Below are 24,936 nucleotides of genomic sequence, written 5' to 3'. Positions count from 1 at the left end.
TTTGGGGGGGGGGGGACACCAGCGGTTAAAAATAAAATGGTGTGACAATCCTGCGCCTGCTCGTTCCATAAGAGGTAACAGGAAAGGGAGCAGACCTCAAGTTGGGCAGAGAGAGACAGAAGTTTCCTCCTCGTTTATGGCGGTCTTGTTGACACGCAGAGGGTTGTTGCCTCCAGCTAAGGTCTCGTCCGTGCTGTCGTTTAATGAAGATAGAGAACTTCCTGTGACTTGCCTTTGCTCTATTGTCTGGATTTTCTCATACCAAGGCTACTCTGAAAAGGGAGAGGCCTAGGTAGGAATAAACCCAGACTGAAGGAGGGGAGAGTGCGGACAGCAGAATGAACGGAGGGACTGAAAGCTTGCTCTCCACAAGGCTAGACACACACACACACACACACACACACACACACACACACATGAGTCTACGCAGGCTCAGGCTTTAGGCTTCAGACTTGCCAAAGCCTGAGTTCAGGGTCTAGCTCAGTCGGCAGAGCATGAGACTCTTAGTCTTAGGGTTGTGGGTTCGAGTCCCGTGTTGGGCAAAAGATTTCTGCATTGCAGGGGGTTGCACTAGATGACCCTCAGGGTCCCTTGCAAGCATGGGAGCCAACTCCCAGGGGCCGTAGGTGTTGTGTACTGAAGTTCTCACCCTGGGCCAGCAGGGGGATACTGTAGCTAGTTATGCAAATAAGGGATCGAAAGTGACGTTCAGTGATTGGATAGTTTTAGAAAGTTGATACAGTTACGTTGTACTGGAGCTCTATATAAGCAGGCTGACTGAACCCTTCAGTTCAGTTCTGTCCTGGCCTGTGAATAAACAAGAGCTGTTTGAAGAATTGCTGTGTCGTCTGATATGTTCACCCACAACTTAACAGTAGGGGCTTCAGCCCCCACAATAGAAGATTTGAGGGGGCTGGGCCCCCACAAAGTTGATGGGCATTCCCATTCAAATGGTGTGTGTGTGTGCACTGCCTCATGCGATCGATTATGTGGGGCGAGGGCAACGATATTTTGTTATTCAATTTGGCACCCCTGATTCCAAGTCTACAATTCTATGATTCTGTAACCGGGCACAGGGCAAGCTGGGTTTTCGTCAGGGTCCTCAGGAGGTCTCTGAGGCCAAACCCAAGACCCGGAGATGAGGCAAGCAAGAAACCACATTACACATTCTGTTCTGCTACTACTGACGTCACTCACAGTCACATTTCTCAGCCCTCTCTGGGCCTTTTACAATGGATCCATTGGGTCATTAATGGCCCATGGCAAACAGGAAACACAGACTAAAGACAGCAAGAGAGGCCCGGTCTGAAATTTAATTTAAATTGTGTAATGGCTTTTCATGGGAGGGAGGGAGAGAGAAGTTGGCCACTGTGGATTAATCATCACAAGTAAGAAACAAATGCTCAGCAAGAAGGAAGCCAATGGGAATGGACTTTTTTCTGACAAATACTGGAAAGCCAAGGGCGCTGGACACGCACGATGCACAGTACTGTATTTCTGGTACAGCACAGGGATGAACAGAAGGCAACAGAAGATACACACACACACTACTATGCTTCACAGAGGAAATTAACTCCAGTGGCTGAGAGCCTGCGCAGGAAACGATGGCGGCAGATCTCGCTTCTGGAAATCACTGGTGGGCTTAGATCAGAAAAAAGACTTCACTTGTGTGTCGGGGACTGTAGGAGGAACAGGCAATGCAAGGCGAGCTTTGCTGTGTTAGGATAAGGAGGAGGCAAACCTCTGTTGAAATAACTCGAGAACTGGGACCCTTTTCACCCTGGGTGCCATATTCCCTTTCAGGGGCGGGGCCATGTCAGGGGTGGGCGGGGCCACGGACAAAAGCAGGCGGGGCAAAAACGGGTGCACTGGGGTAACGTTTTGTAATATGGCACCCTGTGTGAGGCCAGAAATTGGCACCCCGAAATGGATCTTCTCAATTTTGTGCCCCCTGCTCAGTGCCGGGGGGGTGGGAACGACACTTCCTGCACCGCCCTAAACGGTTGACTTTTGACCTTTGTGCAGGAAGACCGGCTGGTGAAGAAGACAGGGTGTCTCCCCCTCCTGCCACAGCGAGCTCTCCTCCTGCTGGTCTCCCAGGACCAGAAGAGGGCTGAAATGAGAGGATCAAAATCAGGCACACCGGCATAGTCTCAGATTGCTTGGGAAGGACCTGGGGAGGAGACTTAGGCAGCTGAGGGAAGGCCTTCAGTCTCCACAAGTGCCACAGGACCTGCCGAGAAGAGTTGCTGTGCTCAGTAGGCCTAGCACTTCTGCGCAGACCTTGTTTCTCCTAATAGAGAGTTCACTTATCCCGTGTGATTTATTACTGATCCACTCCTGACACAAAAACACTCTGCTGCTGGTGGGGCCTATTTCGCTCCTGAAGCCCGAGGTTCCCTGTTCTTGCTTTAGAATTGCCAATACATGGGTGGCGCTGTGGTCTAAACCACAGAGCCTAGGACTTGCCGATCAGAAGGTTGGCGGTTTGAATCCCCGTGACAGGGTGAGCTCCCGTTGTTCGGTCCCAGCTCCTACCCACCTAGCAGTTCGAAAGCATGTCAAAGTGCAAGTAGATAAATAGGTACCGCTCTGGCGGGAAAGTAAACGGCGTTTCCGTGCACTGCTCTGGTTCGCCAGAAGCGGCTTAGTCATGCCGGCCACATGACCCGGAAGCTGTACGCCGGCTCCCTCGGCCAGTAAAGCGAGATGAGCACCAGAACCCCAGAGTCGTCCGCGACTGGACCTAACGGTCGGGGGTCCCTTTACCTTTTTCCTGGCAGCCGCACTGGAAGTTGGCAGGAAAGTTCAATGCCATCTGCTAGACCCCTGGCCTTCAATTGGCAGGTTGCGGCCTGATCCCAGGTGGGTTGCAGCAGGAGCGTGGCCACTGTGCAGGTATAAGGCAAAAAGGTTCAGAAAAGGCGTTCCCAAATGCATATTCAGTTTAAAAGCCTCCCTGTCTCTTCAAGTGCACTTGGGCATCCAGCAGGCAAGTCAATACTTCTTGTATCCAAGAACCCTTTCAACACTGGAGTGCGTAAGGCCTGCTTTAAATGATTTATTTAGCCAACAGGGAGAAAGCATCTTCCTTGTCTGCAGCTGCTGCAACAAGGCCTCTTCTGTGAGTGTGTAAATCCCGCAGGCCTGCCGCCACCGCAAGGCTTGTTCTTACTTGCAAAAATATCGCTGTGTTTTCGTCAACAGCCTGCCAACCGCACAGCTCAGGTGCTCAGCACCTGAGGCTCTAAGGCCAAGCGCCATCAACAAGAGGCAAACTGGCAGACGTGCCGTAAGGGGGCAAATGGCGGGTGGTGCCTCTGGCAACGGGTGCAAGCGACGGATTTGAGCGCAGTCAGAAAACAAACAAACCTGTGAGGATGAGCAGGACCAGCAAGCGAGGACGTGTACACATTGCTGCACAGGAGGACAAAACAGGAAACAAAATCCCTTTCTTCTTCTTCTTCTTCTTCTTTGCCACGCAAACTGTATTCCTGACACAGATTCAACAAGGCCGTCTCCCTGCCGAACTGACCGGGAGACTCCGAGACCAGAGAGAAGAGATGGTGGAAGAAGATTGGAAGAAGTTTAAGGAATATTTGAAAAAAATATTAATATTTAAATTTTAGAATAGCTTTGGAAGTGGATATAGGCGGTAGGGTTAGAAGTAGAAGTTAGTGTATTTTGCAAGTGATAAAATGTGAAGTTTTTTATGGTTAAAGTAAGTGGGGGGGGGGAAAGATGGTTAGAAATTATGATATATGTAAACTGCTAAAGATGAAGTAAAATGAAAATTAAATAGGTGGGACTTGGGGAAGCCCATTTAACAATGTTTATAAAATAAGGATATGACAAGAATTTGTTTGTATTGTTTGTCTTTTCTGTTTGTGTATTTTATTTTTGTTATAAAATGAATAAAATTTTTTGAAAACAAACAAACAAAAACAAGGCCATCTTCCAAAGCCGGTGGGACTGCCAGAGGGATGCCTGCAAGGCCACTTTTATTGTTACCGGACACCTACAGTTCATTTTGGACCCAGCCATGTTGCAGGACCCCCTTCCAATGTCAGAAAGGCTTAGTGGAGCCTCCCTCTTCAAAGGCAGTCTACCTCTAAATGCCAGGTTCTGAGAGATGAAGGGGAAGGCCAGTTGCCTTTATGCTCTGCATTTTGGGGCGGATTGGTCTGTTAGAAACAGCCTGCGATACTAAGTCAGCCTCACCCATCAGACATTTCGGGTCACAATAACACCATCTGTCCAAACCAGCACAACAGCTGTTGTCCAAAACATCTAGAACAGCACCAGTTGAAGAAGGATAAAAAGGTAAAGGGACCCCTGACCATTAGGTCCAGTCATGGCCGGCTCTGAGGTTGCGGCGCTCATCTTGCTTTATTGGCCGAGGGAGCCGGTGTACAGCTTCCGGGTCATGTGGCCAGCAGGACTAAGCCGCTTCTGGCGAACCAGAGCAGCGCACGGAAACGTCATTTACCTTCCCGCTGGAGCGGTACCTATTTATCTACTTGCACTTTGAGGTGCTTTTGAACTGCTGGGTTGGCAGGAGCAGGGACCGAGCAACGGGAGCTCACCCCCTCGCGGTGATTTGAACCGCCAACCTTCTGATCGGCAAGCCCTAGGCTCTGTGGTTTAACCCACAGCGCCACCCACGTCCTGGAGAAGGATGCAATAGATCAATTAACTGAACTATTTGTTCCTAGGGGCCTGAAAGTTCAGGTAAAAGGTAAAGGGGCCCCTGACAATTAAGTCCAGTCGCGGACAACTCTGGGGTTGCGGCGCTCATCTCGCTTTATTGGCCTAGAGAGCCGGCGTACAGCTTCCGGGTCATGTGGCCAGCATGACTAAGCCGCCTCTGGCAAACCAGAGCAGCGCAAGGAAACGCCATTTACCTTCCTGCTGGAGCAGTACCTATTTATCTACTTGCACTTGGACATGCTTTCGAGCTGCTAGGTTGGCAGAAGCGGGGACTGAGCAACGGGAGCTCACCCCGTCGTGGAGATTCAAACCACCGACCTTCCGATCGGCAAGCCCTAGACTCTGTGGTGTAACCCACAGCGCCACCCACGTCCGCAAGTTCAGGACACCCATGCTATTTTATACCAAAAGCTGCTTTCGTTCTAAGTGCAGATGGGGCTCGTCAGCCTGGGAAGGTGGCCCATCAAGGAGAAGGGAAACTCTGATCCTAACCCTCTGGTGCCTTGCAGGATATCTTTGGGAGAAGAAAAGGCTCCGGAGTAAACCCTACACAAATCTGAAGTTGTCCCTAAGGCGGTTGGATGGTGCCTTGTACGCCTCCTTCCATCAACTCCTGCAGCCAAGCTTATGCCCAACATCTTGCTCATCTTTCCGTTGGACCGCATCAGAGAGGCTAAGAGGGGGGTCTTGTCAACTGAGCAGCCCCGGACCTCCATCCACACTGCCCAGGCTTGCGCCCCAGGGAGCTCACTTCAGTGCTCCTAACACAGCCATTTGACTTCACCCCCGGAGGTGCACTCCATTGTCTCTTGAGACAGACAGATGCCTGCAACAACAACTCTGGTTCTGTGCTCACCAAACTACACTGGTACCTCGGGTTAAGTACTTAATTCGTTCCGGAGGTCCATTCTTAACCTGAAGCACCACTCTAGCTAATGGGGTCTTCTGCTGCTGCCGCATCATCAGAGCACGATTTCTGTTCTCATCCTGAAGCAAAGTTCTTAACCCGAGGTACTATTTCTGGGTTAGCGGAGTCTGTAACCTGAAGCGTATGTAACCTGAAGTGTATGTAACCCGAGGTACCACTGTATTTTAAAAAGGGAACAATAAAAGCTCAGAGGTACACACTGCCAGAATACGGAGGGTCTGTTTATTATGTGGAGGAACATAAGGAAGGTGAAATAACCGTAGGGCAGGCATTCTTTAGAACAAGGGTGGGGAAACTGTGTTGTTGGACTCCAAGTCCCATCATGCCTCAACACCAACCAAGCTGGCCTGGGCTGATGGGAATTGGAGTCCAGTAGCACCTGGAAAGCTACAGATTCCCCATTGCTGCTTTAGAGCAACCACGTCTTTTGTTGTCTTTGTGTCGCCTTTGGGGGAACGCTCCGATTTGCATGGTTGGTGGTGGTGGGGAAGAGTCTCTGAGATGCGGCCCTCCCCATTCAAATAGCGACTTCTCTCTTTTTCTGGCTTCCAGCACCTCCCTGGTGCTCCTCCTCTATTTCGCCTCCGTGTTTGTCAGAGTCCAAGGGCAGGTCCACCCCCTCGGGATAGTTCATCCCCACAATGCGACACTGAGGCAGCATCTCCTCCAGCAGGATCCGAACCAGTTCTTTGTGGCGGACAGAGGGCAGGTCAGAGACATCCAAGAACCTGAGATTCCTGAAAGGACAAGAGGGAGGGAGGGTTCATAAAGCAAATTTTTACCAACAGAGAGCAAAAAAAAAAAAAAAAAAAAAAGCAAGCAGGGCTTTCAGCAGAGTTGTAGTGACGTATGGAAGTGAGAGCTGGACCATAAAGGCGGCTGATCACCAAAGAATTTATGCTTTTGAATTATGGTGCTGGAGGCGACTCTTGAGCAGGCATCCCCAACCTTCGGCCGTCCAGATGTTTTGGACTACAATTCCCATCATCCCTGACCACTGGTCCTGTTAGCTAGGGATCATGGGAGTTGTAGGCCAAAACATCTGGAGGGCCAAAGGTTGGGGGTGCCTGCTCTTGAGAGTCCCATGGACTGCAAGAAGATCAAACCGATCCATTCTGAAGGAAATCAGCCCTGAGTGCTCACTGGAAGGACAGATCGTGAAGCTGAGGCTCCAATACTTTGGCTGCCTCAGAAGAGAAGACTCCCTGGAAAAGACCCTGATGCGAGGAAAGATGGAGGGCACAAGGAGAAGGGGACTACAGAGGACGAGATGGTGGGACAGTGTTCTCGAATCTACCAGCATGAGTTTGACCAAACTGCGGGAGGCAGTGGAAGACAGGAGTTCCTGGCGTGCTCTGGTCCAGGGGGTCACGAAGAGTCAGACATGACTAAATGACTCAGCAACAACAACAACACTCGATGGTAGATTAAACACCCAAAGCCTTAATGGATTAATCAGAGGGGATTTTAATGAGGGTTCTGGTGTGTGGCCAATTAATCAGTTGCAGCAATCAGTTAACCGCCTCTTGGTTGAGTAAAACAGTGCCCCCAATTAGCTGAGCCAAATACTAATTTAGCCTTTATGAAAACTAATCTTACCCCTTATGCAGGACGGCAAATGTAATCTTAAAACAGAACTGCAAGGCCTCCTCTAAGCCGTGACACACACACATCATGTCTCAATGCAAGGACGTCGGTTCTTTCAAAATACGGGTGCAGAAGCGTGTTCACGGTTATGAACCATGATCGAATGCTTTGTTTCCTGGTTCACCGTAGGCTAGGTAGAGGGGTAATATCGGGGATAAACCCTTTTATGACATTGAATCCTTGAATATACTTCAGTGTGATTTCAACAAGTTTATTTGATTATTATTTTTATTGCCATCGTGTTTTTATTTGGGTTGGAATCCACTTCAGGACCTTCTGCAGTGAGGAGAGAAATTTAAATTTCGTAAACAGAAGCCTAAACTAGGGACTCACACTCAGGGACTGAATACAGAATCCCTTGAGATGCTTCCTGGGTCGTGACAGGTCTTCTACCAGTGCTGCTCCATCGCTCTTCCTCAGGTGATGTTCATTAGCTGAAATAAGTCCTACGAGTGCCTCTCATGTGGCTGGATGGACAGGGGCGTTGCAGAAATGTCTATTTTGTACATGGCCGGAATGTAGCCCTGTAGTGCAAAGGTGAAAGCCCCATCTGCTGCCCTGCCCACTTTGTGCCTCTGCCCCCACCCATAAGGGGGGGACGCGGGTGGCGCTGTGGGTTAAACCACAGAGCCTAGGGCTTGCCGATCGGAAGGTTGGCGGTTCGAATCCCCGCGACGGGGTAAGCTCTCATTGCTCGGTCCCTGCTCCTGCCAACCTAGCAGTTCGAAAGCATGTCAAAGTGAAAGTAGATAAATAGGTACCGCTCCGGCGGGAAGGTAAACGCCATTTCCGTGCGCTGGTCTGGTTCGCCAGAAGCGGCTTAGTCATGCTGGCCATATGACCCGGAAGCTGTACGCCGGCTCCCTCGGCAAATAAAGTGAGATGAGTGCCACAACTCCAGAGTCGGCCACGACTGGACCTAATGGTCAGGGATCCCTTTACCTTTACCTTTACCACCCACAAGGACATGTGTCCACTGGGCTGAAGAAGAACTGCCCACTCCCATTTTAAAAAAAATACTAGAGGCAAATTTAACCAATCAACCCAAGGTTCATTTAGCTAGTCCTGCTTTTAATCTGCGGGGCTTCAGGTTAACTTACATGATCCACCCCCATGCACTTTTTTTTAGACTGCTTTGTGTTTACTCTGATTATATTTTTTAAAAATACGTTTTTTGTATTTTCTACTGTATTACTTGTTTGGTCCTTGTAAATCGCTTTGGGACTTATGAGCAATGCACAAATTCAACAAACCAGATCGGCTAGCTTTCTGGAGTATTACTAAAACAGAGAATTATGAAGGTTGCGAAGATACAGTGCCTCTGAACGTGGAGGATCCATTTAGCTGTGATGGCTAACAGCCCTCGGCAGCTTGGCTGCTCCATAAACGTTGCTTAATCCTTTTAAAAATAAATGAATAAACAAATACCCAAGCTGGTGGAATTTTAGTGGCAGGGAATTCCATAAGCTAATGGCAGGTTGTGGGGAGAAACGTTTCCTTTTCTGGCTCCTGAAGTTCCTGCTATTCAGGATCACGGGGCAGTCCTGAACAGCCGGCCCGAAACAACCGAAAGGGGAAATCACCTTTGGAAAATGGGCGACACTGTGGGTGGCAGAGAGCCTAAAGGAACAGCTCATCTTCAACGGCCACACCCTGTCCTGACTCAGGGTTGCAAATCAAGGAAGATGCTCCATGACCTGAACCTCTTCCAGATTGTCCTGATTCCCTAGTTGTCTCTGCCTGACTCACGGCAGCTTTAATAATAATAATAATAATAATAATATTTTTTTATTTATATTCTGCCCTCCCCAGCCGAAGCCAGGCTCAGAGTGGCTTATTATTATTATTATTATTATTATTATTAAATAACAATAAAAGTAACACAGCATTCTAAAATCAATTCATTCTAAAATCAATTCAAAATCAAATTAATGGCAACCATTGGGCTAGAGTTCTGTGAAGATTACCCAAGGAGGGGGTCAGACTGTGCCTTGGCCAAAGGCCTGGTGGAACAGCTCCATCTTGCAGGCCCTGTGGAAAGATGTCAAGTCCCGCAGGGCCCTGGTCTCTTGTGACAGCGCGTTTCACCAGATTGGGGCCACGGCCAAAAAAACCCTGGCTCTGGTTGAGGCCAGCCTAAGCTCCCTGTGGCCTGGGATCTCCAAGATGTTTTTGTTTGAAGACCGTAAGGTCCTCCGTGGGACATACCAGGAGAGGCGGTCCCGTAGGTACGAGGGACCTAGGCAGTATAGGGGTTTAAAGGTTAAAACCTTTAAAGTGCTTCCCTCGCCTTTCGGTCCACATGGTTTAGATCGGGGACCGGCAAACCTTCCAAACGCTTCCAGACTACAACTCCCGTCATCCTTTGCAACCCTTGGGAACCATAGTCCAACAACTCCTGGAAGACCACTGGTTTTCCATCTGTAAGAAGAGCCTGCGGGATCAGGCCAGGGGGCACATCTAGTCCAGCCTCCCATTCTCACAGGGGCTATCCTGGGCCTCCGGTGGGAAACCACCAAGCAGTACTCGAACACAGGACCCCTCTTTCCCTCCTGTGGTTTCTGGTAACTGGTATTCAGCAAACATTGCTGCCTCCATTCTTCAGATCAAGGGCAAATGTGAGCTGAGCAGCTAAAGGCAGGAGAGTATTTAGACAACTAGGATCCGAAGTGTTCCTTGCAAGGTTTCAGCACCAAACGTGCTTCCACAAAGTCAGAGGAATGGATTAAAACTGGTACACGTGAAAAACAAGTGTGTGTGTGTGTGTGTGTGTGTGTGTGTGTGTGTGTGTGTTTCATGTGTACCAGTTTTAATCCATTACTCTGTGGAAGGAGGATTTAAGAACATTGAACGAATATATTACAACAATGGAAGGATGCATATTTAATTGAAATTTTGAATAGTATTATTCCATAGTATTAAGTACACATAGAATGTAAACATAATAAATAATAATAATAATAATAATAATAATACTTTTATTTATACCCCGCCCTTCCCGGTTCAGGAAAACAGGCTCAGGGCACTTAACAACAAATTTAAAACACTTAAATGATGCTACAAAAAACCCCAGCATAAAATACGGTAAAAAGCGTAAATAACAATAAAATCAAAAATCAATTTAGGGGGGAAATCCATCCAAGAAACATTAGATGATCACCAGGGCTAGCTGGCTGAATTAGTCCTATTTGGGCCAGCAAGGAGGCCAGGGGAGAATTAGCTGTGGGATCCCAGAGTGGGTAATCTTCACAAAAAGGGGAGAGGGGGGGAAGGAAGGGGAATAAAAGATCAGGCCAGGTTCAAATTGAAAGCCAGGCAGAATAGCTCTGTCTTACAGGCCCTGCGGAAGGAAGTTAAATCCAGCAGGGCCCTGGTCTCATGGGACAGAGCATTCCACCAGGTCGGAGCCATCACTGAGAAGGCCCTGGCCCTGGTGGAGGATAATCTGACTTCCTTAGGGCCTGGGACCTCTAAACTAATTATTCATGGACCTTAAGGTCCTCTGACAAATGCCTAAATATAAAGAAAATATAGAGAAACCAGAAGGAGGAGGGAGGAAAGTACAAACTTGTTTAGAGTTAAAGTATTAAGGTTAAAAGGAATAAGGTATGTATTATGTATTATGATGGTGAAATTTGCAAAATCTGTAAAACCAATAAAGATTAAAAAAAAGAAAAAAGAGGACAGTATGCTGGACTAAATGGGTCCCTGGCCTGATCCTGCAGGCTCTTCTTATGGATGGAGAACACAAAGGGAGAAGCAAACTACAATTTCAGCTGCTTGCGCCACCTCAGACCAGAGGAGGGGAACTTCTGGCCAACAGGCAGAATTCGTCCTACCAGGCTGTTTTCCTCAAATGGTGCCCAGTTCTCCCACAGCTGTCATCAAATGTAGGCCCTCCATTTCTCCCCTTACTGTCCTACAGTGGTACCTTGGGATGCGAATGGGATCCGTTCCGGAGCCCTGTTCGCATCCCGAATGGAACATAAGATGCGACAGCGAGTCTGCGCATGCGCGGGACGCGTTTCATCGCTTCCGCGCATGACATCATTTTTACTGTCTGCGCATGCGCGAGCAGCGAAACCCGGAAGTAACGCGCTCCGTTACTTCCGGGTCGCCGTGGAGCGCAACCCGAAAGCGCTCAACCTGAAGCATATTTATACAGTATGACTGTACTGGATTTTCATAACTTGTGGCTTGTTTCTCTTGATCCCAGATTTGTTAGTGGCGTGGCACTTCTGCTTTGTGGGGGAAACAAACCATGTCTGGACTGAGCATTATGACAAACCAGACCATGGCTTGCTTCCCAGCAGTAACGGGAGTGTGTTCTTGTGTGCGTGAGAGAGAGAGGGTGTGTGTACGTACGAAGTGCTTGCAAGTCAATTTTGCGAGCAGTGCACTAGCACATCAAGCCATCGTTTATTTTAGCTAAGGATTCTTGAGATTATTGTGAGCCAGGCCATTGCCTGCTGGAGCACTTAGACAACAACCTGCTCTTTCTTGCTCCGGGCAAGGCAAATGAGGTGATGGCAAGGCTTTCAAGTTTCACAGCTCTCTCTCTGGCAGGTTAGCACAGAGCTGCCATTGCCAACCAGGTGCCCCCCAACCAGGTGCACTACAACTCCCATCAGCCCCAGCGGTAGACTGGCACAGAGGAAGTCTGCAAATCCACTGGGTCTGAATTTTTGGGAAAGTGGTTTCAGGGGCTGCTGTGATGGCCTCCAGCATTTACAAATTTTGCCAGTACAAGCCCCTCTGTCACGAGCCAGGGGTCAGCTTCTCCTGTTGAACTGCAGCCTGAATGTAGGGGTGCAAATATCCAGAGTGTGGGGGTCAGATGGGATTGCTATGAGGAATTATGAAAAATGAAGCGAGCCATTGTGTCCGCGATGAAAGCATTGCGTTGACTGGGTTTGATTCATTGACAATGGTTTCTGATCGAATCCCACAAGCCTCTCCACCTCTGCCATTTGCTTTCTCCACACCTGACAGGGACGTATAAGCATTCTAAAACACAGGCCAGTTGTTCATCAGGCATCCTGGGTCATAAAGATAGAAGGTAGCTTTGATGTAGTTTAATCTTTAGATAAATCTTAAGGGCCAGGAAGAGAGTTCACAAGGAGATAGTAAATACTGCCTCTCCTGTTTACTCCTGTTTATGACCTCTGGGGTTTTGCTGAATGCATTCCTCCTTTTATTCCTATTTTATTTACTCTGAACTACATATGCATGCTTGAGTAGGAAATCGTTTCTTTGTAGTTAAAAGAATTTCTTCTGATCTGACTTTGTCCCACGTGGGGTTTTTGAAATGCTCAGAGGAAATCTGATTGGTTCTTACGAACACTGTGTAAAAAGTTCTTTTGTGAATAAAACGACCTGGGCCAAGGGGTGGAGAGGAATTATTACACGCACTCCTCCCAGAGTCTTGCTGGTCAAGCCTTGTGCGTATTTTATTAATCAGAGTCCAATCCTTCCTTGCTTTGGGAACGCTACACCTGAAGGAAGAGAATGCATTGGGACTCCCCCTGCAGCTGATCAGCCTTCGAGGACACGGAAGAAAAGGCGCTGATGAGAACCAGCTGGCTTCAGCCTTCTTAAACACAGCTCTCAGCAGCAGTCAGGTGCTGGAAGCAACGCCTGTGGTTCCTGGCCCTACCTTTCATTTGACCCTTGGGCTCTGTGATTGTCTGCATTCCCTGACCTCTAGAGTGGACCTCTGACTTTGTATCTGGATTCTGCTCTCAGGCAAGAGTTCCCTGGAGACTCCTAGCCCCTGCTTGCTAGGCAACGCGACTCGGACCCCCTTCAACTGACTGGTACTCACTCGAGCTGGTGGAGGCAGGCCAGCCCCCTCTCCGTGACCTGCGGGCACCCAGCCAGCGAAAGCTCCTGCAGGGTGTCTGCAAAGTTGTGAAGGCGACTCAGACTCCAGTCGTCGATGTAGGGGCACCTGCTGAGGTCCAGCTGCTTCAGGTTTCTTTGGTTGACTGCGGGAGGGAGGGCGGGAAGGAAAAGCAGGTTTGTAAACTGGCTGTGGCCAATCTGCATCTAGCCTAACCCCCGTGCAATGCCTGCCGGTATGTAACGTGGTCCAGACAGGTGTGTGCTCAGTGCTAAAAAGAGATACAAATCAGAACTCTGCAACCCTATTATTATGATGATGTATTTATTTATATCCTGCCTTCTTCTCTGAGAGGGACTTAAGGCAGCTTACAGATAAAAGTAAAAACACAGCAGCACTGTAAAGGTGAAGGCACCCCTGACCATTAGGTCCAGTTGTGGCCGACTCTGGGGTTGCGGCACTCATCTTGCTTTACTGGCCGAGGGAGCCGGCGTACAGCTTCTGGGTCATGTGGCCAGCATGACTAAGCCGTTTCTGGCGAACCAGAGCAGTGCACAGAAACGTCGTTTACCTTCCCGCCGGAGTGGTACCTATTTATCTACTTGCACTTTGACGTGCTTTCGAACTGCTAGGTTGGCAGGAGCAGGGACCGAGCAACGGGAGTTCACCCCGTCGCGGGGATTTGAACCGCCGACCTTCTGATCGGCAAGTCCTAGGCTCTGTGGTTTAACCCATAGCGCCACCCACGTCCTAGCAGCACTGTAGCACCTAACAAATTTAATGTGGAGGGGCAGTGAGGGGGAGGGGAGAAGTGTTGCCCAGAACCCAATTCTATCAGATGCATGATAGCTATTTGATGATACATTGCCGTTTCCTTTTCTACACCACCCCTCCACCCATATGATTGTGTATCACCAGAAAAAAATCACTGGCTACTGCAGGTCAGTTCTGTGTCCAGGGCAGCTGTCTACCAGCTCCATCTAGTATAAGACCCTGCCTGCCTGCGCACTGTCTTGCCAGAGTGGTGCATGCTCTGGTTATCTCCCACTTGGACTACTGTGATGCGCTCTACGTGGGGCTACCTTTGAAGGTGACCCGGAAACTACAACTAATCCAGGATGTGGCTGCCAGACTGGTGACCATATAACACCGGACCTAAAGGATCTTCACTGGCTTCCCATATGTTTCCGAGCACAATTCAAAGTGTTGGTGCTGACCTTTAAAGCCCTAAACAGCCTCGGCCCAGTATACCTGAAGGAGCGTCTCCACCCCCTTCGTCCAACCCCTCACACTGAGATCCAGCTCTGAGTGGTGGTTCCCTCACTGAAAAATGTGAAGCTGCATCTGTAGTGGCACCCTCCTTGTGGAACGCCCTCCCATCAGATGTCAAGGAGATAAAGAACTACAAAACTTTAGGAAGAAATCCAAAGGCAGCCTTGTTCAGGGAATGTTTTTTAACATTTGATGTTTTATTATGTTTCTATGTGTTGGAAGCAGCCCAGAGTAGCTGGAGAAACCCAGCCAATTGGGCGGGGTATTAATTATAAAATTATTAATAGTATTATTGAATTTTCCTGTTAGACAGCAACCATCATACAAACCTATGTTGCAACTGCACTTCGAATACCATGTGTGGTTCTGATCAACCTCGCCTGAAAAACTCGCCCTCCTTGTGCCTTGCTAAGGGGTTGGGCTGGTGCAAACGGAACGAATAATGCCAACGTACAACTCTAATTGTGTCACTTCAAAAAGGAGATTGCAGAGTTGGAAAAGGTTCAGAAAAGCGCAACCGGGAATGATCTAGGAAGATGGAACAATTTCCCTAGGAGGAAAGTTTGCAGTGCCCGGGGCTTCTCAGTTTGGAGAAACGGCGAGGCGACACAACCGAAGTTTATAAAACTACAAATGGCCTGGATAAAGTGTGAGGGGAAAAGTTTTGCTCCGTCTCTCTGCCACACTAGAACTAGAACTTGCGGCTGCATTTTTGAAGATCCAGGACAGCTAAAAAGGAAAGGCTTCTTCCTGCAGCGCTTTTCCAGAGCTCACTGAGAAGAGGGACTGATTGTTAAACCACTCTGTAAAGTGTAGCTCTGTGAGGAGAATGGGATCTCCTTACAACTCTCAGCACCCTTAACAAACTACAGCTCCCAGAATTCTTTGGGGGGAACCATGGCTGCTTAAAGTGGCGTAAGAGTACATTTAATGTATTGTGCAGATGGGGACCAGGAGAAAGTGGTAAGATCAGTAAGGGGAAGGGGTGTCTTTGGAGAGAGGGACAGAGGAGGCCCAGATTCCTTATCTTCTGTGATGACCCCTTTAGCTACTTTTTTTAAAAAGAAGGCTACGAAGGTGTGGGGGATTTAACTAAAATTGGGGAATTCGGGTGGGGGGAGGCTTGCAGATTTCATTAACAGCCCCCTGTCTCCTCCCCCTACTATTTAACAACTGCTTGAAACCGCTGTGGGGGTAGGAGGACGGATACATTTGAACCCAGAGGCTCCAGCTGCCTATTCCTGCAGCGAGGACAGCGCAGGTCCGGCCACCTGAAAGCCCTCTGGACACTCAAAAGCACAACTTCTTATTACCCAGGTTATCCAGGCCGTCATAGTTGATGATGGAGCCGCTGAGGTTGGCTCCTTCCAAGCAGGTGTCTTTGTCTTGTAGGAAAACCAAGCCGCCCTTCTGGTCCTCCCATTCCGTTTTGCCCCGGAGCCTGAAACAAAAACCATGCTGCTTTGTTGATTTGACACAACCCGTTCTTGTAGGTGGTTCTCTCACGGGGCAGCTTCAGCAAAAGGCAGGAAGCAGATGGCGTGTGTGCGCAAGGGGTGTAAAATTGGCAGGATTACCGTATTTTTCGCCCTATAGGACGCACTTTTTCCCCTCCAAAAATGAAGGGGAAATGTGTGTGTGTCCTATGGGGCGAATGCAGGCTTTCGCTTTCGCCTGCAGTCCCGGGCTCAGCGCAGTATGTTCCATGGAGGACCTTATGGTCTCCAAACAAAAGGTCCCGGGCCACAGGGAGGATAGGCTGGCCTCAACCAGAGCCAGGGCTTTTGCGGCTGTGGCCCCGACTTGGTGGAACGCTCTGTCACAAGAGACTAGGGCCCTGCGGGACTTGACATCTTTCCGCAGGGCCTGCAAGACGGAGCTGTTCCACCAGGCCTTTGGCCAGGGCACAGTCTGACCCCCTCCTTCAGTAATCCACATAGAACTCTAGCCCAATGGTTGCCATTAATTTGACTCTGAATTGATTTTAGAATTGAATTGATTTTACAATGTATTTCAATAAATTGGTTGTGATTTTATGTACGTAAATTGTGTTATTTTTACTGTTGTTAGCCGCTCTGAGCCCGGCTTCAGCTGGGGAGAGCAGCATATAAATAACTTCTTCTTCTTCTTCTTCTTCTTCTTCTTCTTCATCATCATTTCAGAATCTGGCTTTTTCTCTCTACAGAATTTGGGTGCTGGCGTTTTTTGTAAGACCGTTCTTAGGTTCGGACGCTTAACAGGTTCTAACTCTGAGAGAAGCTCAGAGAATGCTGGCAAGGGAAAAGGGCCTTTTCTGGTCCCCATTATGGCATGTTCTACCTAGTGATTTCCACCTGGCTCCTTGGCAGGTAAAGGTAAAGGGACCCCTGACCGTTAGGTCCAGTTGCGGACGACTCTGAGGTTGCTGCGCTCATCTCGCTTTACTGGCCAAGGGAGCCGGTGTACAGCTTCCAGCTCATGTGGTCAGCATGACTAAGTCGCTTCTGGCGAACCAGAGCAGCGCACGGAAACGCTGTTTACCTTCCCGCCGGAGTGGTGCCTATTTATGTACTTGCACTTTGACGTGCTTTCGAACTGCTAGGTTGGCAGGAGCTGGGACCGAGCAACGGGAGCTCACCCCGTCACGGGGATTCAAACCACCGACCTTCTGATCGGCAAGCCCAAGAGGCTCAGTGGTTTAGACCACAGCGCCACCCGCTCTATCCAGGCATGCTCTACCCAGTGATTTCCACCTGGCTCCTTGACAGGTAGCACCAGGTAAAAACTTAACCTTTTCTCAGAGGTCTTTGACTGCCCTAGGCAATAGGGTTTGCTGTTAGATGCGCTGCCAAGTTTTTCTGCTACTGATATGGAGGCTTCCTTTGTACATTTTTTATCGCATGTGTTTTTATGCAAATACGCTTCTACTGCAACACATTTTTACCAGTTAATTTCCAACTGAAGCCAGAACTCTTTCTTTTAGGACCAATGGACATACAATTAGAAAAGGATTATGGACAATTAGTCCAATATAGGATTACTGCGACGAAACTACTACATGTGAAAAGATGGAAAGACCCACTATAGAAGAATGACTGATAAAATTATTGGACTTGGCTGAGATGGCTAAGCTAACATGTTTAATTAGAGAAAAATCACTACTAACATTTGTTAAGGATTGAAAATTTCTTAGGGACTTTCTGCCTGAAAGAGAAAATGAACTTGTAATATATGGATTTTAAGATTGAAAAAAATATACTGGTTTATAGAAGAGAGAATGGTTGAATCATAAAAATCATATGTAGCTGCAGAGAGTCAGAACTCCTTTTTTTCTACTCTATCTTTCATTCGTTTTTTCTTTCTTTTCCTTTTCTCTTGCTTTCTCTTCTTCAGATTTCTCCTTATCTCTGTTTTATCTCAGCATATTATATAAAAAGATACTTTACAATGGGTATATATTTCTGTATATCTCTGAATAAGTATCAATAAATAACATTGATTCATTGATAAATTTATTGAACAACAAAAAAAGGTATTTTTACCTATGCTTTGAAATACATTGTATGTAGTTTTGTATGACAAGAAGCTCAGCAAACAATAGCTACGTTTGTTTAAAAGCCTTTTCTCTCTCCTTTCCTGAGGGGTTTTTCTAGAGGTGGTTTTAAATGCACAAGTGACTGTGATCAACAAAATGGCTCCCACAGAAAACTGGCAGAACAAGCCGCCCTCCGTGTTTTATTCTAGCTGCCTTGGGCTATAAAACTGGAAAGAACATCAAAGAAAACACCAAGAGGGAATCTATAGAGGCCCTCGGGGGATCAAGAGTCTCTGAGAAGATCCTCAGGTAACTCCCACAATGCAGTGCTTTGGCCGGGGCACGTTTGACATACCTAATGCTTCCCTTCAAAGCCAGGACAAAGACGGCAGCTGCGATATTTTCCCCAAAATAGTTCTTCGCCTGGATGTTGTATCTGAGGGTCAAGTTGGGACATGTTAGTCATTCAAATCACTTGTAACCAGCTCTTTGTCGTTCACCCGATCCCACATTAAAGGAGGGCATTAAAACAAAACAAACAAACGTGGTCTAAAGCTACTCTGACAGTAGGAAGCTCACTTTATATGCTCATTTTTCAATCACTCTTTCCTTTCCAACTTTGTCTCCATCTTCCTCTGCACTGAGCTCTCCTCCAGACTGGATTATTGTAACTCGCTCTACGTGGGGCTGCCCTTGAGACTGACCCAGAAATTCCAGCGGATGCAGAATGGCAAGGCGAGACTCCTTACGGGGTCCTCGTCACGGGATCACATTCACCCGGTGCTAAACCAGCTGCACTGGCTCCCGGTGAAGTATAGGATCAGGTTTAAGGTGTTGGTTTTAACCTTTATAGCCCTATACGGCCTAGGACCCTCGTACCTATGGGACCGCCTCTCCTGGTATGCCCCGCGGAGGACCTTACGGTCTTCAAATAAAAACATCTTGGAGGTCCCAGGCCACAGGGAGGTTAGGCTGGCCTCAACCAGAGCCAGGGCTTTTTCGGCCGTGGCCCCGATCTGATGGAACGCTCTGTCACAAGAGACTAGGGCCCTGCGGGACTTGAAATCTTTCTGCAGGGCCTGCAAGACGGAGCTGTTCCGCCTGGCCTTTGGCCAAGGCACAGTGTAACCCTCTCCTTCGGTTTTCCTCACAGAACTCTAGCCTAGTGGTTGCCATTAATTTGGTTTGAACTGATTTTATAATGAATTGATTTTAGAATGCTGTACTATTTTACTGTTGTTAGCAGCTCTGAGCCCGGCTTCGGCTGGGGAGGGCGGGATATAAATAAAAAATTATTATTATTTATAAGCTAGGTGCCAAATGGCTCCTTAAACCGGGGTTACAGTTACCAAAACGGAATGCCTGGTTCCCATTCTGGGGCCAGAGGGCTCGAGAGTCGTATTTTTTCAATACAGTATGACTTTTTGGTTCCTGAAATCCATTCTGATTGTGCAGCTGAAGTATCACAGATAGAATTCTACAGGATGTGTTGCTAGTGTGTGAAAACAGCCCAGATCCAAGGATCCCCAGGCAGGCTGTCGGACTACAACTCCCATCATCCCTCCCCTTTGGCCATGTCGGCTGGGGCTGGTGGGAGCTGGGAGCTGGGAGCCCAGCAATGCCTAGAGGGTCACCTCTGGTCTAGAAACTGTTGGAGGAAATGGACATGGAGGAAGGGGTTAATTTCCTTCATGGGCAAAACCACCCCATGTGGGAGGTAAGGCAACATGTGCAAGGTCAGCAAAGCCTGTTACTATATAGGCAGCACTGAACCATTGCCATAAGTGATTAAGGCATATCAGCTCATTAGTCAGTCAGCGAGTCTGTCTGTGAGATGGAGTCTGTTACGCCTTAATTGCTGGAGCAACAGAAATACTTTGTGCTTGTATATATCTGTAATTTGCGCAGAGGTTGTGTTCCAAGGCAACGTGTGTGTTGGCGTGATGCGCTTCACCCTGCCCCCTTCCGGGGCCGAAAATGGTGCCCGCATCTGTGGTCACACACGTACCATAATAATAATAATAATAATAATAATAATAATAATAATAATAATAATTTTATTTATACCCCGCCCTCCCCAGCCAAGGCGGGCTCAGGGCGGCTAACAACCAATAATAAAAACAAGTTGATTGAAATACAACTTAAAAACAAGGTTAAATACAACATTAAAACACAGCCTCATCACAGGAGGAGAAAGAAAAAAAGAAAGACGGGGAATCAAATTGGCTCCAAGCCAAAGGCCAGGCGGAACAACTCTGTCTTACAGGCCCTGCGGAAAGAAATCAGATCCTGCAGGGCCCTGGTCTCATGAGACAGAGCGTTCCACCAGGCTGGGGCCAGTGTTGAAAAGGCCCTGGTTCTGGTTGAGGCTAATCTGACTTCCTTAGGGCCCGGGACCTTTAGGGTGTTGCTATTTATGGACCTTAAGGTCCTCCATGGGGCATACCGGGAGAGGCCTTAGGCCTTGAATGTGCGTAAGTGGGGAGTTGCCTGTATCTGTATCTGCAAAGCCTACAAACTGTACATATACATCAGTACCCAGAACTGTATTACTGAAGCCTTATCTTCTGCAGCTGTAAACTGTCTTGGACCTTAAGCTGCCTCTGTGTGGTGACTGGAACTGGGGACAACTTCTGCCACGTGGGTTTCTCACCTCAGATTCCCAACAGAAACATTCCTGAAAAACACGAGGCAGGGGCATATACCTGTTTTTCCTTTGTGCGTTCCATAGCCTTAGCCTCTTGCCAAAGTCTACAATGGTTTCGATGTCATAGAAGCGGTCGCAGAGGTACTGGAGAAACTTGCTTTTCACGGGACCTGGAGTGGGGAGAGTTGATTTGCTCCTATACCGGAGGCTGGTGTAGCATAATGAGACGAAGCCTCTGCTGTGCTGGAACTGGAGAAAGAACAAAACAGGGGTAGGGGTGGGGGGGGGGAGAGAGAGAGTTTTATTTGGAAAGGAAGACACATTTTGTCGAAATATTGCAGTTTCCTTGTGTCATTCCTTCTTGCATCTCCAACGGGAGGTTGGAAATGTAACGTGACCATTTCCCACATTAACACAATAAATCCTTTTTAGGCCACCGTTCTTCCACTTTTCCAGGTCCAGCCGCTTGTTAACTCATTCTGCAATATAACTCTCCCGCATAATTTCTGGCACTTATATATTCTGCTCTATATACGCTGGTGGGCTCCAACTCCCACCTAGGACTGGGCGATATGTGGTTTTCAACATCGCAATATATCACCAGCTAAACATTGCGATATACAGTGGTATCTAGGGTTACATACGCTTCAGGTTACAGACTCTGCTAACCCAGAAATAGTACCTCGGGTTAAGAACTTTGCTTCAGGATGAGAACAGAAATCGTGCTCCTGTGGCGCAGCAGCAGTGGGAGACCCCATTAGCTAAAGTGGTTCTTCAGGTCAAGAACAGTTTCAGGTTAAGAACGGACCTCCAGAATGAATTAAGTTCTTAACCCGAGGTACCACTGTACTGATATATATCACACACACACTGATATATATCACACACACCATGATTTGCAGTATATCACCAGGTCAAATATTATGAAACAGATATCACAATATGGACTTCAAACCGCTTTGGTGTGATCTATCACCCAGCCCAACTGCCATCATCCTTGGCCATTGCTCACGTTGCCTGGGGCTGATAGGAGCTGGAGTCTAACAACATCTGGACAGCCTCTTCCCTACTTTTTTAACAATGTACAGTGGAATATTGGTTCTCGAACTTAATCTGTTCTGGAAGTTCGTTTGACTCCTGAAACCGAAAACCAAGGTGCGCCTTCTGATTGGCTGCAGGAGATTACATATATGTATTTACACTTACTTCTATCAATGTTCAACTGTTTTTTAATGAGTGGGTTTTTTTCACTTATGTTTTAGTGGTTCTTATTTTTATATGTAAGCTGCCTTGAGTCCCATCAGGGGGGAAAGGCAGGGTACGTATGTATGTATGAATAAATAAATATCTTTGTATGATCCAGCAGGGCTCTTGTGCTGGTCTCCAGTCTATTTAGATCTGCTGCCCCCCCCCCCCTTATCCTTTCTTTGCCTCCTTCTACACCCACCCACAGAAATATGCCACAATTCCCATTTTATATGCACAAGCAACAGCTGGTCCTCCTGGTGAGCCCATATTGTTTCACCATATTGATTCAGATCTGGAGCTCTTACATCCAGATCTGTCAAACTAAGGTTGCTAAACCGGCCAGACTAGAAAAAGAAAAAGAACTTTGTGGCAAGTGAACATCCCCATCTGCTAATGTGCGCAGACAACACACTGCTCATAAGAGACAAAACCCAGGAAGGAATTTGCAATCCCATCCGCAATCCAAGGTGCCAAACAGATGTATTAAGGGCTCAATTGCTCTCAAGCAGAGAAACAGGAAAGGAAATGTTAAAGAGGGAAACCAACTAACCACATTTCTTCCCAGCCTGTCTAGCTGACAACCAAATCAATCACAAGCCAGGGAAAAGAAAAGTCCTGTTTACAAGTTGCCCTCTGGCACCGCAGCAAGGCTGGATGCATCCGCTTCAAAAAAATCCCAGACTAGTTAAGCAGTTAGGATGTTGCCTTATGAATCACGGGAGGGAAATGGCACAGCAGCAGTTTCAGAGTTACCTTTCATACTTTCTTCCTGTGCAGCCATAAGAACAAAAGAGAAACCCAACTGGATCGGAACGTGTAGTCCATCTAGGTCAGGCATCCCCAACCTTCGGCCTTCCAGATGTTTTGGACTACAGTTCCCATCATCCCTGACCATTGGTCCTGTTAGCAAGGAATCATGGGAGTTGTAGGCCAAAACATCTGGAGGGCGGCAGGTCGGGGGTGCCTGATCTAGGTTAATGTTCTATTTTTAACAGCAAGCAACCAGATTCCTCTGGATATTTGCAGAGGTGAGACCTCTGCTGTGCTGCTGAGGTGCTCTCCATGCTGCCACTTTGCACAGTGAGCAAGGGAAGTCTCCTGTTCACAGTACAAGCTTAACAGTGTCTACTCAGATACAAGCTCCGTTAAATTCTACCGGGCTTACTCTCAGCTAAATGGGATTAGGCTGCAATCCTAACCGTGCTTTCCTGGGAGCATGCCCCATTAAATTCAGCAGGGTTTACACTGGAGTAGACATAGCCAGGACTGAGCTGTAACCCTTTTAATTAGTGCACAACCCTGGGTAAGGTCAGAAATCCAGCAGGTGACTGGTTTCCTGGCAAGGAAACAACAGTGAAGGCAAAAACTCCTTCTACACATTTTCTGTTTGCCATGCAGTTGCTAACAGCACAAGAGCCCTGCCAGGCAAAACAGCAACCCAACATTATAAAATTACATATTACGAATGCTGTACAGAATAGAATAGTCAAAACACAGAAGCAGCATCTTTTGTTGATGTATAGCACCACCAGCTGGTCATACAGCAAACACTGTTTTTGGAATCCACATTACAGTGGTACCTCGGGTTAAGCACTTAATTCATTCCAGAGGTCTGTTCTTAACCTGAAACTGTTCTTAACCTGAGGTACCACTTTAGCTAATGGGGTCTCCTGCTGCCGCTGCATAATTTCTGTTCTCATCCTGAAGCAAAGTTCTTAACCCGAGGTACTATTTCTGGGTTAGCGGAGTCTGTAACCTGAAGCATCTGTAACCCAAGGTACCACTGTAATGAAAACAAGTGCAAACCCAGGGAGCTGTAGGTGTTTCGGTTTAGCCAAAACACAATAAAGACTAGACACTTATGAACTCGGCTACTCAGAAATACATTTCTCTATTATACGAGCACACATTTCTCTATTATATGAGCAACTGACCCCATGAATGACTGTACAAAAGGAGAGAGAAAGGGAAAGAGCAGCATCAGCTATGGAACCCTTTCTGCTGGGATGGGAGAATGTGCTGCTGACATCTTCCTAGCAAGGCTCCTGTGCTTTTAGCAGTAGCAGGTGTCAGGCAAAAATGCTACAGGTGAAACTATCACCAGCAGAGAGATGCAGTAATGGGGAAAGTTTCCAGCTACTAAATTATCTCTTTTGTCACAGCTGTTAAAGCACAGCAGCTCTGGTATAATAAGAAGTTGGCAACCATGGTAACCAAAGTAGTTATGAGCACTCATCATCTTCCCCCAGGAGATGCAAGGGGTGTTGCCGGTTCCCACTTTTTTAAGTCTTGCTGCTGATAAACTCCTCCAAATGGAAGCTTTGCTTGCGGAGAAATTCAACAGTAGGAATAAGCGCCCCTTGCTTAATTTCTGTCTGCCAAGTTGCTGCTAACGGCGCGGGCGAAGAGCCCGTAAAAAAGGTGACAACCGGGCAGAGCAGAGATTAGTCGGGGGGGGGGACACATCCATTTCCCCAGCAGCCACATGGAAAGCAGCGACAACAGCACATTCTCTTCTCCATGCCGGTCGTGTGAAAGTAAGCACTTCCTCGCTTCCGACTCCCCAGGCCCGGTCCTTCCAGCTCCGCTGCTAACATGGCCAAGACAAGATTGCCAAGGGGGGGAAAAATCATGCACCTCCACCAGGGCACTTACCAACATGGGCGCAGCCATCTTGGACAAGTCATGTGACATTCGGTACGGGCACTTGAAGGAGGGCGGAAATGCCGTCTAGGATCCAGTTTCAATGCTACTGAGCATGCGCCCTATATTCTGGGCATGCTCAAAGGCGGCAAATGAAGTCTCCGGTCGATTTCTTGCCCTTACCTGGAATTGGAGATGTATTTACTCTATGTGTTCTCAAGGCGGAGGAGATGAGCTCCTTTTAAGGAAAGAGGGCAAGACCTGTCCAAATCGATATGGTGCGATCAGATAAAATTCATTTGACCAGGTGTTGAACATGTAAAGGCTTCTTCCCTGGTTGACAACAAGACAAGGTTTTCCTGGCTTAGCCAGGATTTCATTCTTTTGACCAGGTGCCACGACAGGAAGATTGAAACCAGGCTGAAAATTCATATGTCGTTTTCGACATTGATTTATCTAATTTCTGCAAGATCGTGGTGATTTAA

General features: G+C 47.8%; 2 protein-coding genes across 2 annotated transcripts in view; both read right to left on the bottom strand.

Annotated features, from left to right (window-relative positions):
* B3GNT8 (UDP-GlcNAc:betaGal beta-1,3-N-acetylglucosaminyltransferase 8) overlaps nucleotides 1–24,936 on the bottom strand; it is a 113,372-nt gene that overhangs the window by 35,256 nt on the left and 53,180 nt on the right. The gene's annotated exons all lie outside the window — the stretch shown is intronic.
* Nucleotides 5,839–24,604, bottom strand: DMAC2 (distal membrane arm assembly component 2). Its single transcript, XM_081019254.1, has 6 exons — nucleotides 24,464–24,604; nucleotides 20,619–20,809; nucleotides 18,269–18,349; nucleotides 15,713–15,840; nucleotides 13,110–13,272; nucleotides 5,839–6,375 (listed from the first exon to the last, which is right to left on the bottom strand). The coding sequence occupies exons 1-6, from the start codon at nucleotides 24,500–24,502 to the stop codon at nucleotides 6,156–6,158; spliced, it is 822 nt and encodes a 273-aa protein (XP_080875380.1). The 5' UTR covers nucleotides 24,503–24,604; the 3' UTR covers nucleotides 5,839–6,155.

Source organism: Podarcis pityusensis (assembly GCF_964106645.2).
Source record: "Podarcis pityusensis genome assembly, chromosome: 8".
NCBI classification, from domain to species: domain Eukaryota; kingdom Metazoa; phylum Chordata; class Lepidosauria; order Squamata; family Lacertidae; genus Podarcis; species Podarcis pityusensis.
This window is presented reverse-complemented; position numbering and strand designations above follow the sequence as displayed.